The sequence below is a fragment of the Gobio gobio genome (assembly GCF_949357685.1).
Source record: "Gobio gobio genome assembly, chromosome: 9".
NCBI classification, from domain to species: Eukaryota; Metazoa; Chordata; class Actinopteri; order Cypriniformes; family Gobionidae; genus Gobio; species Gobio gobio.
In genome coordinates this window covers 37966840-37993890 of record NC_137115.1, presented here as the reverse complement: position 1 = coordinate 37993890, position 27051 = coordinate 37966840, and the positions used below count along the sequence as shown (strand labels likewise).

At 40.0% G+C, this 27051-nt stretch overlaps 1 protein-coding gene across 2 annotated transcripts; it reads left to right on the top strand.

Annotated features, from left to right (window-relative positions):
- Positions 1–27051, top strand: nup205 (nucleoporin 205). 2 transcript variants are annotated; one of them, XM_079825511.1, is made up of 41 exons: positions 1–60; positions 1337–1479; positions 1643–1814; positions 2266–2410; positions 3569–3728; positions 3822–4050; positions 4205–4369; positions 4519–4694; positions 4820–4936; positions 5115–5252; positions 5420–5570; positions 5654–5862; positions 6874–7056; positions 7261–7311; positions 7776–7985; positions 8072–8309; positions 9483–9672; positions 9815–9935; positions 10544–10622; positions 10701–10865; positions 10969–11093; positions 11866–11980; positions 12643–12792; positions 12866–12940; positions 13053–13210; positions 13314–13394; positions 13476–13667; positions 13774–13978; positions 14094–14192; positions 15756–15901; positions 15979–16292; positions 16378–16516; positions 17979–18105; positions 18187–18260; positions 20324–20455; positions 21668–21773; positions 21871–22028; positions 22146–22275; positions 22449–22553; positions 22664–22722; positions 26734–27051. In XM_079825511.1, exons 1-41 carry the CDS (start codon positions 33–35, stop codon positions 26884–26886), a joined length of 5913 nt encoding a protein of 1970 aa, XP_079681637.1. In that variant the 5' UTR covers positions 1–32; the 3' UTR covers positions 26887–27051. The 2 variants fall into 2 exon arrangements, with proteins under 2 accessions (XP_079681637.1, XP_079681638.1); XM_079825512.1 differs by having other exon boundaries at positions 16–60; positions 12869–12940.

The window sequence follows — 27051 nt, the reverse complement described above, 5'->3', positions numbered from 1 at the left end:
AAAATCCGGGGCAGCCCACTCACGCTTCAGACATGGCGACGCAGATGGCGGTAAATTCAGGTATAAATGTATATATTCTATTTTATAAACCTACTCCATGTTTCATACAGCATAGAGTATCGAATATTGTCCAGTCAAACCAATATAATTCAAATGATTTAATTTACAAATACTTAGTTTCTCCATGTTACCTTCATTAGTAAATATGCCGAAAGTGTGTAGTTAGCTATATGCGTCACACTGCATTCATTATTATTATCTATGCGCATTATTATAATTATTATTACAGGTAAAGTCTTTGTAAGGCCTTCTTCTCTGTGTGACCAGACAAAGCAGTTTATCTGAAACATTAATGTATCTTAGAGCGAACTTGTGAATACGCTCTTTATTTGTAAATAAGCTTAATAATGGCGAAGATAGTGTCTGATTTAAGTCTTAAAATGCCTTAATGTGTTTTTAAGAATATGATTTAGCGTGGTATTATTACTTAAATATGATTCATGGCATCTATTTTGCATTAATTTTTGCTCATATTTTGCTCTCTGCCCTGGTTGTCAGTAAATTTAAAGTTGATATCCAAGTTGTTTTCCATGCTTCATATGTCTTTTTATAACCTCCTGTATTAATGTTGTAATAATCAACCTCTTATTTTAAGTCAAGGCAACTCAACATTGTAGCGCTAAGTATTTTTAACAAATTGTTGGACAAAATGAACATGAATAGCGATTCATATAATAGACTAGGTATGTATCCTCCAAACAGTCATTGAGAGTGTATACAGAAGAAAGGATTTTTATTATTTTATGACAAATTATCTTTTTATATAGCACTTTAGTTTATACAGATTGTTTCAAAGCAGCTTCACAGTAATAAACAGGAAAATAACAATAATGCAAACGTCATCAAATATAAGACAAATTCAAATTCTGCTGTGAAGCAGCTCTACAGAGGACAGTAGTGTCATTATTCAGCTAATCAGCTTAAGTCAGTTCTGTGTTCAGTTCGATAACTGTTCATCAATTATGAAAAGAGTTCAATTCAGCTACAAGCAGCTCTACAGAAGACGATAGTGTCATTATTCAGATTGGATCAGTTCAATGTTAATTCGGTTCAGTTTAATAACAATTTCGATGTTGCAACATTTGTCAATTATGAATCAAAGTCAAATGAGCTATAAAGCAGCTCTGCCGAAAAGTCATCGTCCAAGTTCTCATACAATAGTGTCAGTGCAGTCAAATTGATAATATTACTGAACATTACAATTAAGTGTCTCTTATACCGTTTATATTGTGACATAAACCAAATTTGATGTGACATATTTTGAATCTGTTTGCAGGAGCCAGTCTGTGGGGCCCGCTGAAGGAGCTCTGGGAAGCCGTGGAGGGCGCCATATGGAAACGTCAGTCTGAGAGTGTTCATCTTTTAGATCTGCAGTTGAAGAAACACAAACCCTACTTCCTCTCCCTTTTCAAAAACCCAGTAGGTTTTTACTTTCCGTAGATTCAAAACATTTCAGTCTGTTTTTATAATGATGACCCATGTGGGAACCTGTAATTGTACTGTCGAGTACAAAGCTTCAAAATCAGTTTACAAAACCGATCTGAATGATTTATTCTCAAATCTTTTTTTGTGTGCAAAACAGCAGAAGAGTGCGGAACAAAGAGAGAAGGTTCGGAAAGCCAGCACAGAAGGCATTGCTATTCAGGGCCAGCAGGGAGCACGACTACTTCCTGAGCAGCTCATCTCAGAAGCCTTCATTCTTAGTGACCTTTTTGACCTGGGAGAACTAGCTGCCCTTGAACTGCTGCTGGCAGGTACGCACACTCAACATACTCATTCAGTACCGTTGAAATGCGCATTGCTCATATGATATCATTGCAGTGAAGTTGCTTTGTAGGCTTGCTGCGATAGTCTATGTTACACTGTGTTCAGCCACACCGAATACATCACTTTCACCACCCCCAACAGTCGTTTCGATTTTTTTTTAGTAAAAAAAATCATTTAGTTCAGTTAGAGAACAGACACTATAATTGAAAACTGAACTGCTCAATTCAGCTTGAGTAAAACGAAAGTTTTTCATTAAGAATAATAATGAACCTACCATTCAAGCAAATGCCGCCACTGAATTTGTAATTAATTTGTAAAATGTGGATGAGATGTAATACCGGTATTACCGGTGTTGTCACGCCGATTAACCGGTGAGAAAATTTCCTCACCGTCACATCCCTTTTGCTTTGAATAATGTGATCTTGTGTGTATTTTTAGGAGAGCACCAGCAGCCTCACTTCCCCGGCCTGACTCGAGGCCTGGTAGCTGTGCTCCTTTACTGGGATGGCAAACGCTGTGTGGCCAACTCCCTCCGCTCGCTCATCCAGTCCAGACACGGGAAGACGTTCACTCTTGACTTGAGGTTTGCTGTTCTTCCTTCATGCATCCTCCATGATTTAGTCTCACCAAGATCATTCTTCCATGCTTCCCCCATTCTTTCCTTTTAAGAAACATTGTATCCAAGAGGTTCACAGGTTATTGATTGCATCACTCAACACCTCCCAGGATTTTGGAAATATGGGATTTTGCACCTGTGATCTTTATTGCAGATCACATTAAGATATGTAAGCTTTTAGTCCTATCTGTTAGCTTTGAGGCCATCTATATGCTTTTGTTTTGTTTAGCTGATACGTTCACATTTTATGCAGGGGTGACGCTTTTTTTTGTAGTCCAAACCAAAAGTTAGCATCACTCTACTCCATCAACAAAAAGCCAATTGAATGTTCCATTGGCCTTTGGGTCATTGCTGAAAATATGCTCTGTGACCAACAAATGTTTATGAGTATTACACATTTTGTTCTTCAAGATAATCTTCACAAAGAGAGTAGTGACAGTAGAGACCTGTTTGGCGTAATGTCCCTGAAAGCCTCTTTAGTCCCATTTAGCCAATTTTTAACAACCATCTGTTTCAAGACACATAAATGTTTAAAATGTCATGGAATAAAACATTAAAATATCTTGAGTTTGTGTTATCCACAGACCTTATTTCAGGAATTTAACCAAAAACCCATTTAAATGTATCCATTTATGGAAGTGCAAAAGCATGTTTCTGGGTTTTCAGACTCATTTCTGCACTGCTCTGTACACATCTGTGAATTAAAGCAGTGGTTCCCAACCTTTTGTCCTTGAAGCCTTACATATAAGGAAACATGAGCTCAGTGGCAGTACTTTTTTTAAAAATTTGCATCCATATTTGACCTCCAAGCAAACCTCCTGCTCTGACACCCCCTAGGGTGTGCGGACCACAGTTTGGAAACCACTGAACTAAAGAATGTTGACTATTTTAAAAAGGACAAATCCTGTCCCAACTTCTTAGGATTTAAGTCAAAACAGAAAAGATGTTTGAGTTTGTCAAACAATTTCATGTACTAGTGTGCCAAACCATGTTTTCAGATAGATTGTAGAAGTGTGCAGTGTTCATTACAAAAAACAACAATAATTCATTTGTCTTTTATTTTAGGTTTGTTGATGTTTTTTAAAATGTAATTCTTTGGTATTGTCATGATTTCTTCCCATGTAGTCCTGAATTGGTGAATCTCACCACACGGTTCACGGATGAGCTGATGGCTCAGGGTTTGACCAAGCAGATCTTGAACTTGATCTCAGATGTCAGCGTGACCCGTGAGTTTGAGAGACTTCAGAAAGAGCGGGGCCTTGGCAATGAGAAACACAGGAAGGAGGTGAAGCATCTTATACATATTGATGATATTTACATATGCAAATAAATGTAAATGGACAGTAGGTATTAAAGAAGTATTTTTCATATGGTACAGGTATCCGACCTCATCAAAGAGTGCCGACAGTCACTGGCAGAGTGTTTGTTTGCCTGGACATGCCAGTCACCTCTAAGCAAAGATGACACCCTGGCTCTCATCGGTCACTTGGAGACAGTGACTGCTGAGGCTGATGGCTCATTGGATAGCGTCAACCTTGCTTTAGTCATGGCGTTGCTTTATTGCTTGGATGTTAGTTTTCTGGAGCAAGGAACAGAGGACAGAGAAGGTATTCATGCTTTTTTCAACCATCGTTGGTAGCTATAAATGCTTTATTATTATCCACACGTATACAAGTATGATTATTAGAAAATGTTGTTTACTTGGTAGAGTAGATCATGTATTACATTTTCACAAATACATTTTGTTTGTGTGTTGATTAGATTTGCTCCAGGCCTTGCCTCTACTGACGGAGAAGCAGTATGTGGCAGCAGTGCACAGTCGGCTGGTGGAGAGCCAGGGCTGGAAGCTTCCAGGACTGCAGGCAGTGGTGCAGATGGCCTGGGCTCTGTCTCTGCGGGCCCTGTCACAACTTCCACAGGGCGCAGGTTAATGAACATGATCTGTATATGCTATATACATATGTTTGTTATAGTAGATGCAAAGAGTAGATAAACCTTGAAAATGTATGAAAACATTTAAATACGTGTTATCAGGTTAATGTACTCTCTCCCAATTTCATCCATTTTCTTTTCAGCTCTAGTGGAGTACACTGAGGCAGATGAGGCTCTGGCAGACCAGGCACTTTTGGGAAGTGTCTTCCTCTTCCTGACAGAGGGCATCCTGGGAAGTGATGGCTTCAGCCAAGAAGAATTCTACACACGCAGACTGCATTCTATGATTACTGATTTCCTGGCTCTTATGCCAATGAAGGTGCGAGGAGAAATGCATGCATTTTTAGCTATTTATTCAAACACACCAGGGGATGCCCAATCCTGTTCATCCTGTTCTGATAATGAGTGCATATGAAGATGTTAAGTGAAGAGTGTTGTTTGCAGGTGAAGCATTTGCGTAACCGTGCTGATGAAGATGCTCGACTGATCCACATGGCTCTGCAGATGGGCAGCGAGCCACCATCATCTCTACGCAAGGACCTGGACCACCTCATGATCCTTGTGAGTATCCTTTTACATTTATTACATGTTATATCATGTACTACAGACTTGATGAATTCTTTAGCATTTCATGGCTCTCTACAGCCAGGAAATTAATTGCATCTTCACATATTGCTTCTGAAATCGCAATTCTATTTAATTAGGATCTCATGCACCCCTGAATAATGTTGCATTTCAGATTGGAGAGTTTTACAGTAAAGATCCATTTGAACTTGAGCTGGCCCTGGAGTTCTGGTGTCCATCTGAGTCTCTTCAGCACACTTCATTCACTGGATCTTTTCTTGGCGTACCTCCCCAAAGACCCCCTCACAAACAGGTCAGAAAATGCTAACTGTGCTAAACCATACTAAAGATGTATTTTTATAGAAAAATGTGCTCGTAATACAATATACAGTGCCTAAATATATTCAGGTGTGATGTGGCATGATTAATTGAAATAAAGCACTACATTTAAATATACATGTTGTGTGTGTGTCACCTCAGGTGGTTCTCTCCAAGTTTGTGCGTCAGATGGGTGATCTGCTTCCTGCTACTCTCTACATCCCTTACTTGCGCATGCTAAAAGGACTTGCTAATGGCCCTCAGTGTTCCCACTACTGCTTTAGTCTGCTTAAAACCAACGGAGCTCCACACGGTAACTGCGCCCTCAGATCTTAAACGTGAAAGATGTAATATGAGTGCTGTTGTAAACAAGTTTATTTATGATGGCTGTTTCAGGAGAGAACCGGCAGGCTGGAGTGTCGGGCAGTATAGTGTCATGGGAGCACTTTTTCCACTCTCTCATGCTCTACCACGAGAACCTGCGCCTTGATGTGCCCAATGCCGACAGCACACAGTACCGCCACCCACCCATCAGAGGCATCACTCAGAGAGAGCTGGATGGCCTCACTGCGTTCCTCCAGCTGCTTACCACTATCATCACCTGGGTATAGCACACATATATCGCAATATACTAAATAGTGAAAGATCACTATATCAGTCGATTAATTGAAACATTTCAATTCTGTTGTGCAAAATATATTTTTTGAATTCAAACTAGCAAGTTGGAAAACATGTAATTGCTATCATTGAACTGTATTATACTAGCCTGACGTCGTCATACTCAATTCTAGTCAGAATATGAGTCTGATACTGCTCCATTGGGCTGTGATTATGAGGTGTGTTTCAACCGAATCAGGAAAGACCTCAGTTGGATTGAATAAGATGAGTGTAAACGCTCCTGCCAGTGTTGTAAAAAAGAATTGGATCAAAGCAGGGCAAATACATTAAAAATAATTTGCAAATATGCCTATATGTCCAGGTGGAAACTGTCAAAACGGCAATCCCTTAGAAAAACACATGCATCATTTTCAATGTCAACAGTAAGAATAAGCCAATTTAAGTGCAAAAAGTGCCCAATATAAGAGATCGGAAGAAGCAATGTAAATAACTGGCATTCACACGTGGAGTACCTACCAACACGATCATAATTTTTGAGCGAAATAGTAAAGATGAACGCATATATGAACAAGTTGTCTGTTTAGGATTAGAACAAATTCAACCCAAGCGCTCTTTGGTGACGTGAATGCTTGCATTACTGTTTATCATCTGTACATCATCGTATAAATCCTGCCCTAACAATTTCATTGGTCCGAACAGCTCCTGTTCGGACATAGTTGCTCCACAACGGATCAATTCCAGACCGAATTTCCCAAACTCAAATGTTGTGGGCGGGGCTAAATTCGGCTGGCATCCAGGCTAGTATTATACAATATTATACAAAAAATCTGCAGAAATTCCAGAATAAATCTCTATTGAATATGAATCTGTAAATTTGTAAATCTAAGTCAAATTTAATTAGGAAATCAGTGTCAAAACCCAGCCCTCATTGCATCATCTTGTAGGTATAAGTGCCCTATTTGTATGTCTGTTTTCAAACATTTTCTTATATTTTTCAGAGTGAGAATGCACGTCTGGCTCTTTGTGAACACCCTCAGTGGACGCCTGTGGTGGTGATGCTGGGATTGCTGCAGTGCAGCGTTCAGCCCGTGCTGAAAGCTCAAGTCTTGCATGCTCTCGCCGCATTTGGCAAATCACCTGAGATCGCTGCTTCCCTCTGGCAATCTCTGGAGTACACACAGGTTAAATAAAACTCCAGCCTATAATGCCAAACTGACCTTCACTAAAAGAATGAATGTTTAAACTGAATTAGCTCTACTAACTTCAACAATCTCTTTGTTAAACAGTTTCAACAGAGATAGTGTGGTTTTCCCACTTTAGTGGCTTTTTGAGTTGAGTTGACTTGATTATAATGATATTGATCAATGTTGTTTTTTCCCTCTCAGATCCTGCAGACAGTAAAAGTCCCTGGACAGAGACAGGCAGCTGGGATTGAGGTAAACTCTCAGTTTCTTGTCATATATACTGAGTATTAGGGATACACAATTTAGAAACAAAAATCTACTTGTGATTTGCTGTTTTTTATTTTATTTTTAAAGCTTCAAATTTGCTGTGCTTGTTTGTAGGGCTTCACAATTTGCTCAGTTGTATGATAGATTATTAAGATTTGTGTTATTACTAAATACAAATATTTTAAAAATAATTTTATTTTACAGTACAATATTGGATATGGATTTGAGATAGCATTTACTGTGACACTGAATAAAGACATGAGAGCTGCTCATGTAAAAAAGGACACGTAGCATGCCTCACACCGCAACAGACATTGTATAAATGTATTGAATTTTCAGCAGTCTAAGCCATAGTGCGATTCCAGTTTTAATTCCATTGATTGTGCTGCCCTACTGAGTGTGTATATATTTGCTTTTACTGTGGCACTAATTTCATTTTCCTCTAACAGGTGGAGCTGAACGAGATTGAATCAAGCTGTGAGGAGTATCCACTCACCAGAGGCTTTTGTCACTTGATTAGTACTCTGGTAGAGAGTGCACTTCCGGTGAATCTTGGAGCAGGACTGCGTGCACCAGGCTTTCAGCCTTATCTTGACTTCCTGCGTGACTCTGTGTTTCTGGCTTTCCCCACACGTGCCTACCGTCGGCCAGCAGAAAAGGTTTGTAGCAGCCTGCTAGATTTGTCTCTTATCTCTGTCTCGCCTCCATTGATGGTCTTGTATCTTTTATTTCCTTTTTTCTCCAGTGGGAGGTAGCTGAGGCAGTGCTGGAGGTCTTTCACAAACTTCTACGAGAATATGAGCCACAGCCAGCGGACTTCCTGCAAGAGATGGTGGAACTGCAGGGGGAACAGGTGCTGGCCCATAAGCCCCCAGGTCACAGCCTGATGTTCCACCTGCTGAATGACTCGCCCACTCTTTCTCTCTGCCTCAGCCTGTTGGAGGAGGGTGCTCGTCAGCTAGACACCTACGCCCCCTTCCCTGGTCAGTATAAGATGCTTGCTCTGCACTTTTTTTATGTCCTGTCATATTTGTTAGTAACACTTTTAAAACTCTCATTACCAATCACAACATTATTATTTAATATATTAAATAAATTAAATATAGTATTTAAACCTTAAAGGGTTAGTTCACCCAAAAATGAAAATTAGCCCATGATTTATTAACCCTCAAGTCATCATAGGTGTATATGACATTCTTCTTTCAGACGAATAAAATCTGAGTTATATTACAAAAGTCCAGGCTAATCCAAGAATTATAATTGCAGTAATAGTTCTATTAAAGTTCTATAATAGCTCTATTTTTGAAGTCCATAAAAAATGAATCTGTCCGTCAAATAACGTGTTCCACACGGCTCCAGGGTGTTAATAAAGGCCTTCGCAAGTGAATCGATGTGTTGGTGTAAGAAAAATATCCATATTTAAAACTTTATAAAGTAAAGTTTCGGCCGACCGCCTTCCCTGTTCAATTTATGGAAAAAGTGTTGAAAGGTCCTCTGAAAGACTAATGCGACCAGGTACACTCGTCATGACGTCACGTACGCATCTTGAGTTTCACTTTCAACTTTCAACACTTTTCCACGGAAGGCGATCGGCTGGAACTTTACTTGATAAAGTTTTAAATATGGATATTTTTCTTACACAAGCGCGTCCATTTGCTTCGGAAGGCCTTTATTAACACCCAGGAGCTGCTTGGAGCACGTTATTCGATGGACAGGTGCATTTTTTATGGACTTCAAAAACAGAGCAACTATTACTGCAATTATAATGCTTGGATTAGCCTGGACTTTTTTAATATAACTCTGATTATATTCGTCTGAAAGAAGAATGTTATACACCTAGGATGACTTGAGGGTGAGTAAATCATGGGCTAATTTTCATTTTTGGGTGAACTATTCCTTTAAATACGGTTCAAAAGTTTGAGATATTAATTCTTTTATTCAGAAAGGATGCATTAAATTGATTTAAAGTGAGAGTAAAGACAGTTTCCACAAAAATATTAAGCAGCACGACTGATAATTAGAAATGTTTCTTGAGCACCAAATCAGCCTATTAGAATGATTTCTGATGGATCATGTGACACTGAAGACTGGAATAATGGCTGATTATTCCAGTTTTTGTATTTGCTCATTACATTATGTCGGTGCTGCTGTTGTAGGTAAGAAGCAGTTGGAGTCGGCAGTGCTGCACTGTCTGTGTTTGTTGGAGCTGGCCTTGCAGAAGGAGGTAACGTTTATGGATCTGCTGAGAGAAAGTCAGACATCGCTACTTGTCTGCCCTGTGGAACAGCTCCTGCAGGGCGTCAGTGCTCAGAGCAGACGGGCTGATCACATCACCAACATCGCCAGGTCTGCTTTCTACATTTACATATATATCTACTATTTATTGTTCACAGCTAAATAATTATTTTACTAACTAATTTCAGGAATGATTTAATGTAAGTCTGATTCAGGGATACTTGTGCTGATTTGACTTGTTTGGCCTTCACAGGTACCTGTACCACAGCAGCTCGAACCCTGATGCTGCTTTCCAGAGTGCCAAGATCCTGCGCCGTATCACACGCTACCCAAACATCCAGGCCAGACTGGTAGGAGACTTCACACATGATCAAGTAAGAGACTTCACACATTTACATGCGCCCTCATATTGCGATTTTATAATGGGATTTTGGCAATATTATGATTAACCTTTACTTCATGTAAACGCAATACTTATGAGATTAAGTTCATAATCGTAGTAACCATATTCACATTTAACTATGTGGTGTACGCCGATTTGAATGTGTGCATGTGCTCGGTTCTACACGGATGCTGTGTGTTGTTCACACAACTTCATGTATGAACTCAGCAGCATTATTCTGAAGTTTCCTCTTCTTCAAATTGCTAAACTCTTTTAACACACCTCGCTCCGCATCTTCATCCAGACAGCGAGAAGATCAATGCGAGTATAATAAAAAAATAGCCGTAACATGCATACTGTATGCCTATCTGAGTGTGGTATAAGCATACTTATTAGCGAATAATGAAATTTGCATGTAAACTGGAGTGAAGAGTTCTGCTCGTGTCATATAAGCATCTTACTGCGACTAAGACCATACTCTGATTATTAGAAATAATTGCATTTTTGGTGCACATGTAAACATAGTCACTGTCTATAGGTAATAAAATGAATAAGAGCTGTAAATATGAAATAACTTTGTAATAATTTTGTAATGAGCAGGCAGTGAGTGAGAAGTTGATGGCTGGTTTTGTGGAGTGTCTGGACAGTGAGGAAGCTCAGGAGGGAGTGAGCACAGATGGTGAGTCCTTAATAATCTCAAAATGGCCATATGTCAATTGTTTAAAGCAGCATCTAACACCCCTTTTTCTTGGGACAGACTCAGACCCTGAGAAACGGGTGGCCCGGATCCGTCATGAAACCCAGATCCACATCCTGAACCTTCTGATTACCTCTCTGGAACTAAAGGGCCCCAACCTGGGCCTATATCTACTGGGCTATGAAGTGAAGAAGCCAGTTTCCTCCACTAACCTGCAGGACCCAGGTAAGATTTCAACTTCAACAATCAAATGCAGGACCTCACACATACTATGCTATGCCTGAAACAGGAAATGTTTATTCCTTATTTTCATGTTTCCGTCAATAAGGTGTTCTTGGCTGTCCACGGAGCTGCCTGCATGCGATCCTCAGTCTGCTCCAGAGGGGCAGTGAGTGGCGCTCTGGACCTGTGCTCACCAAACAGGCCCCTCAGTTAGCTGAACTCTGTTACCAGGTACACAAAGTTTAATTATTTACATTTGATTTACATTCAGACACTGCAATGGCCTTTACGTCAGGTTAAAATATGTTAATGTGTAATCAAGGTTTCCGCGGGCATTAAAAAGTCCTAAAAGCCTGAAATTAGAATCTCCTGATTTTAAGGTAATTTAAAAAGTCTTAAATATTTGTATTTTTTCTGCTAGGCATTTCATTTTATGATGAGATCTTAAATCTGATTGCAAAATATATATATATTTTTAGGCTGTGTAGCACCAAGTCTTTGGAAGTACCCAGTTCAAAATTAGACTAGTTTTACATTTTTACGTACGTCACAGTGAGCTTGTCAAATTTGAGAAAAATGGGGAAGTGCAAATTTAACTCCCGTTGCCTCGAGGAAGACTGGTTTCAGAGATGGTTGACAAGAACTAATGACAGCAATGAAGCCAAGCAATTTATGCCGCAAGACGTTTAAATTGGGTACTATAGAAATTAAGGCGAGTTATGATAGATTTTTAGAATATTTTTCCATCAACTGGTTAAAATGTACAACACTGCGCTAATGCTGTGAAAGAGGCATTCACACTGATGTAAATATCCCCAACACGTTTGAGAAGCATGGCGGAACGAATGGAGACAAAATTTAAATCCGTAAAGGTAAAATCCGTTACCTACCTGATCTAGTTCTAGGGAATTTGATTAAAAAATGTGCAGCAACCCTAATAATTTATTTGTGTGTATGTTGTGTGTATAATATTTTAATATATAATATATTATGTTCGTCCCAGGTAATTTATCAGTTGTGCGCGTGTCCTGACACTTCGGGGCCCACCATGCGATACCTCAGGACCAGTCAGGACTTCCTGTTCTCTCATCTGCAGCACCTGCCTTTCATTCTACCAGGTGAACTGCCTGTCTGCACTCTTTGTTTTGAGTTTGACAACCCACTAGTGTGTCCATAACATCCAGTGGAAGATGAACACTACCGTTCAAAGGTTTGGCGTCAGGAATAATTTTTGTAAAAGTCATTATTACTTTTATTTAGCAAAGATGCATTAAATTGATCAAAAGTAGCGGTAAAGACATTTACAATGTTACAAAAGATTTCCATTTAAAATAAATGCTGTTATTTTGATCTTTATTAATTAAAGAATGCTGGAAAAAAAAAAAAAAATTAAGCAGCACAACTGTTTTTTAACATTGATAATAAAAATAAATGTTTCTTGAGCACAAAATAAGCATATTAGAATGATTTCTGAAGGATCATGTGACACTGAAGTAATGATGCTGAAAATTCAGCTTTGCCGTCACAGGAATAAATTACATTTTAAAATGTATTAAAATAGAAAATAGTTACTTGGTGAAGATGAGACGTCTTTCAAAAACATATAATTTATTTTCTTCCAACAAGAAAAACCTATGGATGGTAGTGGAATATCTATATTACATATATTTTTATCTTTCATTTGTAACCCATTTCACATGATTTATAGGAAGTATAGCATGCAAATTGGGTTTCAACAACTGTTAATGCCTCTGATTGATTCCATCTTTATGTCCCACAGAGAATGAGATTGCTGCTCTGTCTCAGATGTCCTGGCTGATGAAGACTACAGCCATTGAGCTTAGAGTGACCTCACTGAACCGCCAGCGCTCACACACACAGAGACTGCTCAACCTCCTTCTCGATGACCAACCACACACATTACATTCAGGTAATACACATACCCAGAGTTCCATGAAGACCAGCCAGCCGCACTGAAGTAAATGCATTCATTGTATCTGTAGCAGATGGAGAGACGGGCATGGAGGAGGAGAGTAGATCAGTCAGCGGTTTCCTGCACTTTGGCACCGTCTCCAAAGGTAAGGGAAAGTCTGACTGCTCTGCACCAAGGGCTGCTCGTTTGGCAAAGGAAGGAGCCATCTGATTTAGATTAGAATTAGTTAATCATCCTTCGCCCTTTGGTGGTTTCAGTACGCAGGAGGCTGCTGAGCGTTTTGGATGCTATAGACTTCAGTCAGGAGGCCCCAGAGCTTCTGCAGCTGGACTTCTTTGAGCGTACTCAGATTGAACAGGTCATCACCAACTGTGAACACGTCAACGAGCAGGGACACACGGTCTGCAACGTCAAGGTACGAGGATGGCTCAATGATCCACATGCGCTAGAGCTCATACTGTAATTTATTTTATTATAAAACGTACAATTAATTCCTTCATTGATTCATCATGTTTCAGTTGCTCCGTCGAGTTTTAGTTGCAGAGATCAATGCACTGCAGGGCATGGCGGCCATTGGGCAAAGACCACTGCTGATGGAGGTGAATGCATCTCTCTTATTTAAAGGCAAGAGATTTGTTTCGTAGTACTGATTGTTCTTTCATGATTTCTGTCGCTATCAGGAAGTGAACTCAGTCCTGCAGCAGGTGGTGGAGAGGAACCGTGTGCGGCGTAGTCTCACTGCCAAGCGTCACGCTCTGCAGAGCTGGAGGAGTCTGGTGGAGACCATCCTCACGGCCTGTCCTTCAGAGCTCATCCTAGCAGACCAGCGCCAGCTGATCATCAGAGACCTGCTTTTGGACCTGCACGACAAGGTAGGGAAACTGATGGAAAGGAAGCGAGTTATGATGATTTGCCTTTAGCAGATGCCTTTATCCAAATGTGGAACAGCAATTTGACTTACTTATCTCTTTCTTCTAGGTGTTATCAGAAGATGCTGCGGGTGAATTGATGCCAATTGTAGCCGGGGCGGTCTTCACATTAACAGCACACCTCAGCCAATCAGTTCTGTCTGAGCAGCAGGGTGCGGGGCCAGAGGGTGGATCTGGATCAGGATTTGCTTCGATCGCTAACTCCGCTCTTCACCTCATCCTGAGGAAGCTGCTGGATTTTATCTTGTGCACAGGTTAGACGGGTCACATTTAAGACTAAACAGCTGATCTAGGTAAATTAATTCCACCATGTTAAAGGTTAAATGGTTAACCTTCTTGTCTTACTCCCTGGTATTTGTTTACATCAAGGTGGAGGTTTCCAACGTCTGCGGGCTCACCTTTATGGTGCTCTTCTTTACTACCTGCAAATTGCCCAGAAACCTGAGGAGCCCGAGACTCTGCAGACAGGTATATAAACGCGTATATGCTAATACAAGGGCAAAATATTATTTTATTCACATATACATACATTCCTAGACAGAATTTTTGGGCATCATAATTGTCTCGGGATTTAAATTGATAATTCGCATTGTATCTGCCTATGAAAAGCATGTAAGCTTTTAAACATTTTCATAGCAATATTATGCAATATTTGCTAATATATAAAATAATACAAATAAAATATATAATGTAGGGCTGTGCAATTAATTGAATTTCGATTTCGGCTCCCAACGATCACCAAAATAGTACAATCGAGAAAAAACGATTATTTTGCCATGTTCAGTTTTGCAAGAACACACTTATTTTGTCTTGCGTTCTGAATGAAACGTGCACGCGCACATCCGCCTATGAATCAGGTCGTGAGTCTCGTTACTCGTGTGCATATCATCCGCTGGAATTTAAAAACTCGGCGCGAGTAAAGATGGCAGAAGCAAAAAAGGCAAAACCAACTCCGTTGTCTGGGAACAGTTTGGCTTCGAGGAATCAGACGACGAGCAGAAACATGCTACGTGCAAGATTTGCTACATGGCAGTGGCTGCAACGCAAGAAGGGAACACCACGAATTTGTTTAACCACTTGAAAATTAAACACAGAGTGACCTATGACAATCTAATAAAGAAACAACAACTGACGAGAGCAGGGGTGCCGTGTAAACGTCCTTTTTTTTCCTTCATATTTTTCTAATAATTCTCTCTTTGTAAACTTTTTTCAATGCATGCGAGTGCTGCCATATTTTCGAATATGACCAGTCATTTTCGCCGTCATCACCCGGGTTTAGTGCCAGAAGACGCGAATGAGAAGTAGCGCGCGCTGTGAGAAAATGTGTCTGTGCGCTCATCCGAGAGCGCGCACGTCTCACAGCGCGCAAATATTGAGTTTTCTTTCAAGTCTTGCTCTTGAACGGACAAACTCACACAAAGCGTATGTCAACATGTCCATCTTGATGAGTATCCTAGCAGACATAGTCTGTATATGCCTTAAGTGAACTTTATACAGTCGATAAAGACGACGCATATCCGAGCATTAGGTCTTAAAGGGGCAGTAGCCTTTACTGCTGTCTGTTTAATGTCAGTCAACAAAAGACAAGGACATCACTCACTGCTCTTGATTGAATAGCTTTTGTAAGTTTAATAGGATTAATCTTTAATTTATGCACTCAAATATGCAATGTTATTTTACATTTGATACATTTCTGTACCTGAAAACTAATGTTAGACGTACCTGAAAAGCATATCTAGCCGAACCATATTGTTGATCTTATTTATTTGTGGTTATCATTTTTACTTGAATACTTTTATACTTTGATTTGAATATATGTTGTATTATTTATTTTAATAGTTCAAAAAGTACAACAAATGTTACAATTTCAATTGAATTGTTGAAAGGTGTCTTTTTTAATAAATGCAACACATTCTCAAAGTCATGTGAAATAATCGTGTTACATAATCGTGATTTCAATATTGACCAAAATAATCGTGATTATGATTTTTTCCATAATCGAGCAGCCCTAATATAATGCTGAATTTTCAGCTACATCCATGTGGGAGCGTTTGACTGCCCCTGAAGATTGTTTCTCCAAGCTGCAGAGAGAGAACCTGGCCATTATTGAGAGCTATGGCACTGCACTTATGGAAGTGGTGTGCAGAGATGCTTGTGACGGTCATGAGATCGGCAGGGTAAGAGCAAACAAGTCAACATCATCTTACCTTCAAATGCCTATTGAGTTGATTCGAGGACATCATCTCTTTTTCAGATGCTGGCTTTGGCAGTGTTGGACCGGGTGTTGTCTATTGACAGACAGTGCCAGTGGCTGGTGTACCTGTGTAACAGCGGTTACCTGCGTGTGCTGGTCGAGAGCTTGAAACAAGATGATGCCGCCTTGCAAACTCTGCTCACACCTCAGCCTCCGCTACTCAAACCACTGTACATCTACGAGTCCAAAATGGCTCTGCTGACCCGTGTGGCTAAGACAGCACAGGGTGCGATGGAGCTTTTGCGCTGCGGGCTGGTCAGTCAGCTGGTGGAGTGTCAGGTGTTTCACATGCTCCCTCAAAATGACGCGCTCAGGTACTCTATAATCTAGAGTCCAAGCTATAGATGAACAAATGTCTTTCGCTACCCTGCCTCCTTACGTTCTCCATTTCTCTTTCAGAGTGTTTGGGCAGAGAGATCCATCAGGGTTTATTCCTAATCCTCTAGAGAGATACAGACAGATCCTGCTACCTACTCTCAGATTGATGCAGGTCATCTTGACATCCACCACCACGCAGCACCAGCAGGGGGCAGCACAGGTACTTAAACGTCCATGTAATGATGTCCTCAGAAACAGGCTGAATCCCAATTCACATATCTCTCCTATATGCTAAAAGAGTTAGCTAGTGATGGGGTAAGTATATACTTGTATGAAGTACCACATCCTACTGCATACTTAAATATGTAGTAAGACGTATGGTAGGAGTGATACCCCTTTTCCACCAAGGCAGTGCTAGAGCTAGTTCAGAGCCAGAGCTAGTCCCAGTTCATAGTTGGTTCGACAGAGGAGCCTTCTAAGAACCGGTTTGCTTTTCCACCTGCTGAGAGCCACAACAGAGCCATGTCTTACGTCACTGTATACGTCTCATCTTTCTCACTAGTGAGGCAGCGGCAGTGTTGCCAAGTTGGGCTACTTCATCACTGTTGCCGCGGGCTGTTTTTCAGGTCCGCGGGTTGAGGCGACCCCAATTATGTGATATTTAGCCCCGGGAATGCAAATTTAAGTAGGCAACCATGCCAAAAAAAACACATATTTTACCCCCAAATGTGATTTTTACCGGGGAAGCCCCCCTGAAACGCGATTGGGCTTGTTTTGAGTAGCAATTGGGTGAGTTTTGTTGTGAAAACCTGGCAACCCTGGGCAGTGGGAAACACAAACACACCAGGCTTGTTCGAGATGCATCGGCGCTGCGCAGACCGATCCACGTATGATATAAAAAATAAAAAAAAAGGAGTGAATCAAAAGCATAAGGAGTCGTATGCTCTCGCTGGACTCGTTATCATACGGCGATCGGTCTCTGCACTGCACCGCTGCGAACAAGCCTTCCATCAACAATGCAAACATTGCGTTACTATTGATTCACATGGCTTTACGATCCTACATCGGCATCAAAACACAGCGAATCCAACGCATTCATGCAGTTCGCTGTAAATTGTATAGACGGAGATTACAAACGAGCAGCAGCTGTTAGCTCCATTAGCTGCTATTTCAACAATGGCGGATCTCAAGTTTGTGTTGGTCTTGTTGACCCTGCCCCCAGCACCTGATGTAATCGGTTCTTACTTCTAGTCCTGTTCTAGCCCAGCAATGTTTTGGTGCTACTTAAGAACCACTTTTCCTGGCTCGGAGCTGGGGCTTTGGGTGTGGAAACACAAAGAACCGATTTGAAACTAGGCTCTGGCTCCGATCTAGCTCTAGCACTGCCTTGGTGGAAAAGGGGTATGAGAGAGGAAAAGCAAGTTTATTTACACCTAAGTTTGGGGATGGTATGATTTTTTAATGATTTTGAAAAGTCTCTTATGCTCACTAAGACAGAATTTATTTGATGAAACATACAGTAAAAGCAGTAATATTTTGAAATATTACTAGGAATGCATTGAAATGAAAATCCTGGGTCGAAACCGAAAATTCTGAATGCACTAAACCAAAAATTTCTTGATTAAAAATGATTAATTTATTATTTTAAATTACTTAAACGTATGATGTGTTTTCATTTATAGGTGCTTCAGTGGCTCATTGTTCACTCAGATGTCATTCAGTCCATTCTGCATGGTCAAGATATGAGCATGGGTGCTCTACAGGAACTCTCTCTCCTCACTGCCATCATCAGCAAGACTGCACTGCCAGGTGCTGCAACACAACAGCTGTTTGAAATTCTTTGCAAACTGATGCATGACTAATGCTGTGCATGTCAATTTTGTGTTTCAGGAGCCCTCGAGATGGGACAGGAAATCAACAGTGCCGCCCTTATGGAAATACAGGGACACATCGGCAGATTCCAGGTGAAATATTGAAAAAAGAATGTCAAAAACCTCTTTTTAAAGGGAAGAAAAGAACTTGAAATGGTTAAATATATGGTTAAAGAAGACCATTCGCAGTTCATTATGATGGCTGTGTAGAGCGAATCGATTCAATTCACGATTCATAGGTTTCCGATTCAATTCAAGAACCATTTTTGCAAATTCAGAACAATTCCAGATGATTCCCCATAATATATTCGATGCGATTCAATTGCACGAATGGGAAAAAAAGTGCATTTATAGGATTATTTAAATGCTTCCTCTAATGTGTCTTAGGGTGTGAATTACTCGGCTACATGCAGGGGGTCAGAGAGTTGGGGCAAAACAAACCTTTTGTCCATTAGATGTTATTTCCTTCGTACTTTCGGGTTTAACAACATTAAGTTAAATGTAATTTATCTTTCAACGGAACTGCGCACATGCATTTTAGACACTTACATTCAATTCAATACAAATTTATTTGTATAGCGCTTTTCACAATACATATTGTTTTGCAAAGCAGCTTTGCAGAAAATGTCTACATTACTATTTTGAGTGATTTGTTATCAGAGGAGACTGTGTCCAAGTTATGTAAATATATACAACAGAAAATATACAAATCACATAACATTGTGTTTGTTCTATCCATGCAATAACTGCGTATCCTTGAATAAGCGGGTTTTACTTCAACTGTTATTGTGAGAGCTGTCAGTTGCTCATGTGATCGCAGTGGGTGGGAGCTGCTCAAAAAATGTGTCAGCAAGAGCTACGGACAGAGCGTGAACACGATCCAGTGAACGGAGAGTGCAGTGTATACAGTCATGTGAAAATGTTAGGACACCCTATTGAATTCCATGGTTTTCTGTATCAGGACATAATAAAAAAATAATCTAGTGCTTGGCAGGTCTTAAAATGTTGAAAATAAAACGCGTGATATATTACACTGTCATTATTTATTAAGGAAAAATAAAGTCAAGATGGAAAAACCATGGGTGATTAAAGTTAGGACACCCTATAATTTAATTGCCTGAACATCCGCTTTTAGTCGCAATAACTTGAAGTAATCATTTTCTGCATGATTTCTCAGTCTCTCGCATCATTCTGGAGGAATTTTGGTCCACTCTTTACAACATTGCTTCAGTTTATTGAGGTTTGTGGGCATTTGTTTATGCACAGCTCTTGTCACTGCATTTCAGTCAGGATGAGGTCTGTACTTCGACTGGGCCATTGCAACACCTTCATTCTTTTCTTTTTCAGCCGTTCTGTTCGTGAAAAATTCATATATCCGGATCAATGTCCGGTTGCATGACCCAATTTTAGCCAAGCTTTAGCTGTCGGACAGATGGTCTCACATTTGACTCTAGAATACTTTGTTATACAGAGGAGTTAATGGTCGACTCAATGACTGTGAGGTCCCCAGGTCCTGTGGCTACAAAACAAGCCCACAATCATCACCCCTCCACCAGCATGCTTGACTTTTGGTGTGAGGTGTTTGTGCTGATATGCTCTTTTGGTTTTCACCAAACTTGGCGCTGTGCATTTTGGCCAAACATCTCCACTTTGGTCTCGTCTGTGCAAAGGACATAGTCTAGAAGTGTTCAGACGCAACTTTGCAAACCTAAGCTATGCTGCCATGTTTTTTAAATTTTTTATTATGTCCTGATAAAGAAAACCATGGAATTCAAATGGGTGTCCTAACATTTTCACATGACTATCTGTGAAGGCGAGCTTTGAGGGCATAAACAACGCTGCACAAGGTCTCCATTAATTTGTGCATGTAGTTATTTAATGTATATTTTAAAGCATTGAATCGCTATCAAATCATGATTAATTTTGATTCTTAGCATTTTAAATCAGTTATTAACAGAAATCAACGATTCAAAAATAAGTTTCAAGATTAATGCATATGCATTGTCAGGATTTTTAATTGATGCATCGAGAGAACGAGTGAATTGTTACACTCTCAGATGACATTATTATTGTCGATTGCATTTTAAAAGCTGAAAATTCTGTAAATGTATGAAGTTTACAAAATGAGTAATGTTTCTTCTTTCTCTCTCCTTCAGCGTCAGTCGTTGTCTCTGCTCGTGCGGCTGGTGGGCACTGATCGAGCTCGCTTCCTGAAGCAGATTGAGGAGACCATTTCTCCAGGCGACCTTGCAGAAAAGAGAGAGGAAATGGAGGTTGCCATGCAGCAGGTGAGATGTCACAGTAAACATAGTGTCTACTACTGGTCATCGACTGAGGATCACACACTACTAGACTTTTGGGCCGTTCCGAACACACACATGCAGAAACATGTGCCTCAACCTGCTTGGAGAGGCATGATAAATGCCAATAACAGTGTTATTATTCAATATAACATAAATCATCATAATCATAAATCAGCTCAAAATGTCAAACATGTTTGAATATCTTCAGACTGGATGGCTTCTTAGCCTGAAGTTAAACTAACGTCTGTGCCCATCATACACTACAGGGTTTTTCACTCTAGTTGAAATAGTTGACCCTGGGTCATTTTAAAGATTCCTGGGTTATCTTGCTTCACATGTCACACTTTTTCCTGAATGGACCTTTTTGGACTGAAATGGTCTCTTCTTCACTCCAATTGATGCGTTTTCCATCACCATTTGATGTTTCCCCTTAAACACAGAAACGACCGTTTATATACAACACGCTGTGTTTTCATGATTGTCCACAGCATGTTAATGAGACACGCAATTTTGTCTGTTGCTAAGCATCTTCCGTAACATTCTAACACCGCATGGTTTCACACTGTACATGTTTGACACCCCGTAGTGGAGTTAACACCACAAAAGCATTACTAACCCTGAATACCCAGTGTGAAACGTCCCTCTATCCGGGGTTAAAAGAAGTGTTTAGAAAGGCCCGGGTCTGCAATCCTTGTGGCGCGGGACAAGTTTTGAATTGCTGAGTGCCGCTGTGAGAGGGAAGATACTGATATGTGCCTTGGAAGTGGGAGAAAGAAATGACTCGTGGGCTTCCGTAAAAAATAATTATCTAATAATAACAGCACGCAGAAGTCTGTAACTGGAGATCTTAAGCAGAAATTGGACACCAGAACGAGTGTCTAACTGGACCAGGCCTGAAAAATTTACTTGCAGGAATTGGACAAAAATGTGAAAGTTTTGGGCAGGAGCAGGATTAAAACCTTTTTGGCGGAAGCAGTATTGAAAAATCCATCCCGCTCAGACTTCTAGCCTGGTGTTAAGCGCAGTGTGAAAAGCCAGACAGAGATTTTCTCTGAAATCTGTCCACTCTTGATTGCCCAAAATCTGCAGACAGGCCACTAGTGTCAAATTCTCTAGACTGCAGATCAGGGCAAAAGTTAAGTAGTTTATCTCAGACTTTAGATGTTTCACTCTGATGTGTATTGTGTGATTTCTCAGATTTGTGCCAATATTATGGAGTACTGCCAGACGCTACTGCTGCAAAGCTCAGCTGAAGCGCAGTTCTCGCTCTGCCTGTTCAGCCCATCAGCAAGTGAACCAGCAGGTTGGTCTTTGGGGTTGTTTAGTGTCCGTCTATGTTGAGAAAATACCGTCTGACTTCTGTAAACTAACTGCTTTTCCCTGTCATTGTGTTGGATTAGATGTGTCTGTTCCCTCTGCACGGGTTCCCAGTCTGGGATTGGTTCTGCTCCTACTAAAGAACAGCGCCACTGACTTCTTCCGGTACCATGACAGCCACAGACAGAGCCTGAACAAGCTAGAGCGAGTGGAACAGCTTCCTCCTGAGGAGCTGAAGGAGGTATACACGCAAAGACAGAACATGTCTGATGCTTCACATTGATTTTTCTCTGCTTGTTTGATTAAAAGATTCAGAATTTGGAAGACTTCTATGTGTAACATATCGTTTTGTGCAAAGCTGTGCCAGGGTCTGGTGTCTGGTTCTGGTGGAGTGGAAAAGATCCCATCAGTGCAGAGAAACGTGCTTGCCAAGCGCCGGCTCGTCCAGCTGGTCAACAACCGAGCCAAACTTCTTGCCCTCTGTTCCTGTATCCTAACACACAAACAGTGCCTGAGAAATCAAGACATGCTCCAATTTGCTTTTCAAAATAACTTCTTGAGCTTCTCACTGTTTATTCTGTGTTTATTTTTTCTGGCGGTTACATTCTGACACCTGGAAAGTGGACAACAGTTGCATATTTTTCTTGACATTTCTTCGAAGATATCATCGAGACGTGCCTGTTTGTGATTTGGCGCCACCTAGAGTTCTACTTGCTCTACTGCACTCCCACTGACCCCAAAGACTCACTTCTGCCAGGTTACAGAGGTCAGCTGTCCTGCAAACTATCCTTCTTCAAAGCTCAGTTCATTTTGGGTTGTTTTTTACTGCACGAGATACTCATTTATCAAATGTCTGACCCATTTATTTCTGTGTAGATCCTAGTGGCAGCAGAGGATTAAGTGTGTCAAGAGTGAGCCAGCAAGATCTTGAACAGGTAAATTGCAAGAGTGATTTTGCATTTTCTGCAGGAAACTGATTAAATCACATGTTGGTGAAGGCATATGAATACATTTACAAAAATTATTGTTGAGGAATATAAACCTGACATGAAAAGATGAACATGACTAGAAAAAAAAACTGCTTGATTATGATGCATCATTGTTTTTGAAAAAGAAACATCTAAAAACAAAATGACCGTCTCAAATAACCCAGTCAATAATGTCGGGCATTAAAATTGAGCTGAAACTGTGAATAAACACCACCCTCCAGAGCTTTGCTAGCGGGTAAAGTCAACCAAACGCATTCTATATTAGATTCATCAGATATATAACTTGCATGTGCACATAAGGACGACTTTATTTTGCCGGTCTGGAAGGCATGCTGTCACACATTAACAGTAGATTTTAACAAAAAAAGACGTGTAAACACAGCCCATGTCAGCCATTTCTCAATGAGACGAGCCAATCATTTGTTCAGTCGATTTTTGATTTAATATTGAAAGTTTAAAAAATGAGAAAACAGCTCGTTTTTCTTTTTTTTCAGAAAAACGAAAAAAAGACATTTCGACTTGATTTTTGTTTTTTGTTCAGAGGTAGAAAAATGAATAAACAGTTTGAATATTCGATTTCTACATGTGGGCGGGAATTATACGCCCCTTTCTGCTGATTGGTCAGCCGAAGATCAAACTATTTCGTCATCGGTTCTTCCTCAGTTCCGCTCAGCAGAATAAAAGTCCTGTGCTTCTGCAGCTGTACGGATTCTTAACACGTTTATTGCAACTACATTTCATATTTTTCTCATCAAACAACCAGACTAACGAATGGCTCGACACAACCCGTCCCGGGCAGAGCCTAGACAGGACAGGGCTTTCTTCTGTGTAGACCAGTGGTTTTAGTCCAGGAAAGTGCAAGGGGTCCGCAAAATAATTTGCTATATCCTACCATATTTTCTGTATTGTAAAGTCACGTTTTTTTATCATGAAACATGCCGTGACTTAATCCAAAGTGATTTATATAATGCATTTAACATCAAATAAACGAAATGTTGACTTTTTAAAGTAGGCACGTCCAGTATTCGCTGTAGCCTATTTTAGTTCATGTTGTGCGTCAGATGTTGAGACCAAGACCCGCTAAAGCAGTGCATCCTGTTTTCTTTATTTTTCAAAGGCATGACATTTTGTAGGAATTTTAAATGTACACAAATAAAATACATATTTTACTGTTTCGAATGAGGTGAAGTGATAGTGCCGGCGACTCGTGAAATCACATAACATAAAAAGTTTGGTTTAAAAGGCTGTGCAAGTCAGTACTTGCTGTTATTCCAAACTCATATCTCTGCATGTGAAGATGCCGATTTAGCCGTATGGGACTGGACTGGACTGAAATACGAAGCCTTCTTTACATAAATATTATAATAGCATCCAAATGTTACATTGCAAATATGGAAACTTTGGACCGAACGAAAGATGCACGAGCGACGAGCCCAACGTCGATATGTTTCAATTCAAATAAATGTATTTAGGCTTGGTGTTTAAACTAAATGTTGTTTGTAATAAATGGCATAATATATAGACTATTTTATATAGACTAGGCTTCTACTATATTTTTATTATATGGCTACTTATATTTTTCATTCTTGTTGTTTTCTGAATACCATTCATTTAAGGATTTGTCATACAGTGATGGGAAGTAAAATAGCCTACACATAGCCTACATAGTGTAGCCTATGTGTTAATAGTGTTTATAATGTTAATGTTGTATTTTATTTACCGGTATTTTTCTGAATGTATGCTAATAATAAAACAATGCTACGTTCGCGTGTTTCTCTCTCTCAACATGACCCGGCGTGTGAATTACACTCGGTGCGACTTTTCTGGCGAATACGGTCAATTATAAAATGTGCTTATTATTACAAAATGCATAGGCCTACGATGCGTTATAGGCTATACACTGTGTTAATTATCCCCTCTCACATTAACTTTTGGCTTAATCACTGTAAGGTCCTGTTTGCATTTGCTCTTTTTATTTAGGCCTATTTATTTTTTTAAAGCGGATGCAAATATAGCCTATCGCAACATAATCCATATATGCAACTCGTGCTATATATTCCAAGCGCTCTGAAGGTATACTGGTTTGAGAAACAAACCGAAATGGCAAGTTATTACAGGCTTTAATGAAAATCTTTTGAGATCAATTTTAATAAAACATAAATCATAAAAAAAGAAGAGTATGTATTTTAATATCTATGTTCTCCGGTTTTTCTGGTTCCAACGCATTATTCTTTCCTTTTTGCATTAGTGTTTAATATATATATATATATATATATATATATATATATATATATATTTATTTATTTTTTTATTTTTTTATTTTTTTACTGTCATATAGCCTACTGCCAGCTGATGCAAAGAGGTGAATAATATCTACACAGAAGAAAGCCCTGTCTAGGCTCTGCCCGGGACGGGTTGTGTCGAGCCATTCGTTAGTCTGGTTGTTTGATGAGAAAAATATGAAATGTAGTTGCAATAAACGTGTTAAGAATCCGTACAGCTGCAGAAGCACAGGACTTTTATTCTGCTGAGCGGAACTGAGGAAGAACCGATGACAGAATAGTTTGATCTTCGGCTGACCAATCAGCAGAAAGGGGCGTATAATTTCCGCCCACGAGTAGAAATCGAATATTCAAACTGTTTATTCATTTTTCTACCTCTGAACGAAAAACGAAAAATCAGAACCAAAAACGAAAAAATGAAAAACGAGCTGTTTTCTCATTTTTCAACTTTCAATATTAAATCAAAAATCGACTGAACGAATGATACACGGATTGAAGCCCCTTCTATGACGCAAATTCGTGTCTGTTGTGAAGTGAATGTCCCGTGCGAATGAAGCGAATTTCACGCGCGAACGAAGCGAGTAAACTCTTAACGTTCAAGCGTCCAACTTTGCGCGAATAGCGCGAATAATTCGCGTCCGGTGTGAACGCTACATCAGGCCGGTTTCACACTGCACACGTTAGCAGAGCGTAGTTTTTTCGCCCGCCCATGTTAACAGATTAGAGCATTCACACCGCACACAGAGGTGCGTCGCAGAGCAGAAGCAGCAGGACTGTGATCGTTTTGGCGCTGAGTCTGTTTTTGCTGCGCTGCTCATGCTGAATTAAAGCCACAGTGCATTGTTCTTGATCAAAATTGACCTGATGTCCTGAATAAAACATTTCACCATGAAATCATATGGTGATTGTGAAACACACGGAACACTTCACTACATGACATCCAGCACTGTGAAAAAAATAAATAAAATACTTGAAAACACAACACTGCCAGAAGTTTTTGTCCATTTAAATGCGTGAGCAGCGCAGAAAAAATAGACTCGGCGCCGAAACGATCGCAGGTACTGCCCAAAATGTCATAATAACCAATCAAAAAAATTGACAAATGTATTTTCAGGGGGATCATTGGTGGAATTCGGCTACTTTAACACTGTTGCCACGGGCTGTTTTTCATGTCTGCAGGTGGAAGTGACCCCAATTATGAGATATTTTGCCCCGGGAATGCGAGTTTTAGCAGCCCAAAAAACACATATTTTACCCACTTTTAACTGGGGACCCCCTGGTAGTTTTGAGTAGCAATTGGGCGGGTTTTGTTGTGAAAACCTGGCAACCCTGAGGGCGATCATCGTTTTGATGATCGATCGTTGCTGTCATGTTCAAGTGCTTTTGCCCCATCACTAGTTTCCACAACAAAAACTAAGCAGCACAGCTGTTTTTTAACATGTTCCTTGATCAGCAAATTGGCATATTAGAGTGATTTCTGAAGGATCATGTGACATTGAAGATTGGAGTAGTGTATTTTCAAATATATTAAAATAGAAAAGTTATTTTAAAATTTAATATTTCACAATATTGCCTTGGTGAGCATTAGAGACTTTCAAAAACAAAAATCTCACGCTCTCTGAACTTATCCAGATATCTGCTTAGTATCGTTTTTGACCCTTTCTTGTTTGTTTAGTTGCAGAGTGACGTGTCGAATAGTTTCAGTGAGCCGCTACAGAGGAAGTTGCTGGAGGTGGAGGGGCTGTACAGTAAAACCCGCTCCCGTCACACTTTCATCCAAGCCCTGACGCGCAGGATCCGTGGCCTAGTGCATCATGCCAAAGGCTGAACATTCACAAATAGTGCAAAACATTAATTTTTTGAATTAGGTGTCAAATAAGTGCTTTTTGCAGTTTTGATTACTATCGACACATTAAATTGTCTTGCTATGAAGATCTTTTGGATTTCTGCTTTTTTTCTAATGCGATTAAATAAATGGTTTTCTAAACAGACA

Coding starts and splice junctions, on each gene's coding strand:
- nup205 (XM_079825511.1), top strand. CDS start 33: ATGGCGACGCAGATGGCGGTAAATTCAG. Junction 9,936..10,543: donor GAGACTTCACACATGATCAA/GTAAGAGACTTC, acceptor TGTAATGAGCAG/GCAGTGAGTGAGAAGTTGAT. Junction 12,941..13,052: donor CTTTGGCACCGTCTCCAAAG/GTAAGGGAAAGT, acceptor TGGTGGTTTCAG/TACGCAGGAGGCTGCTGAGC.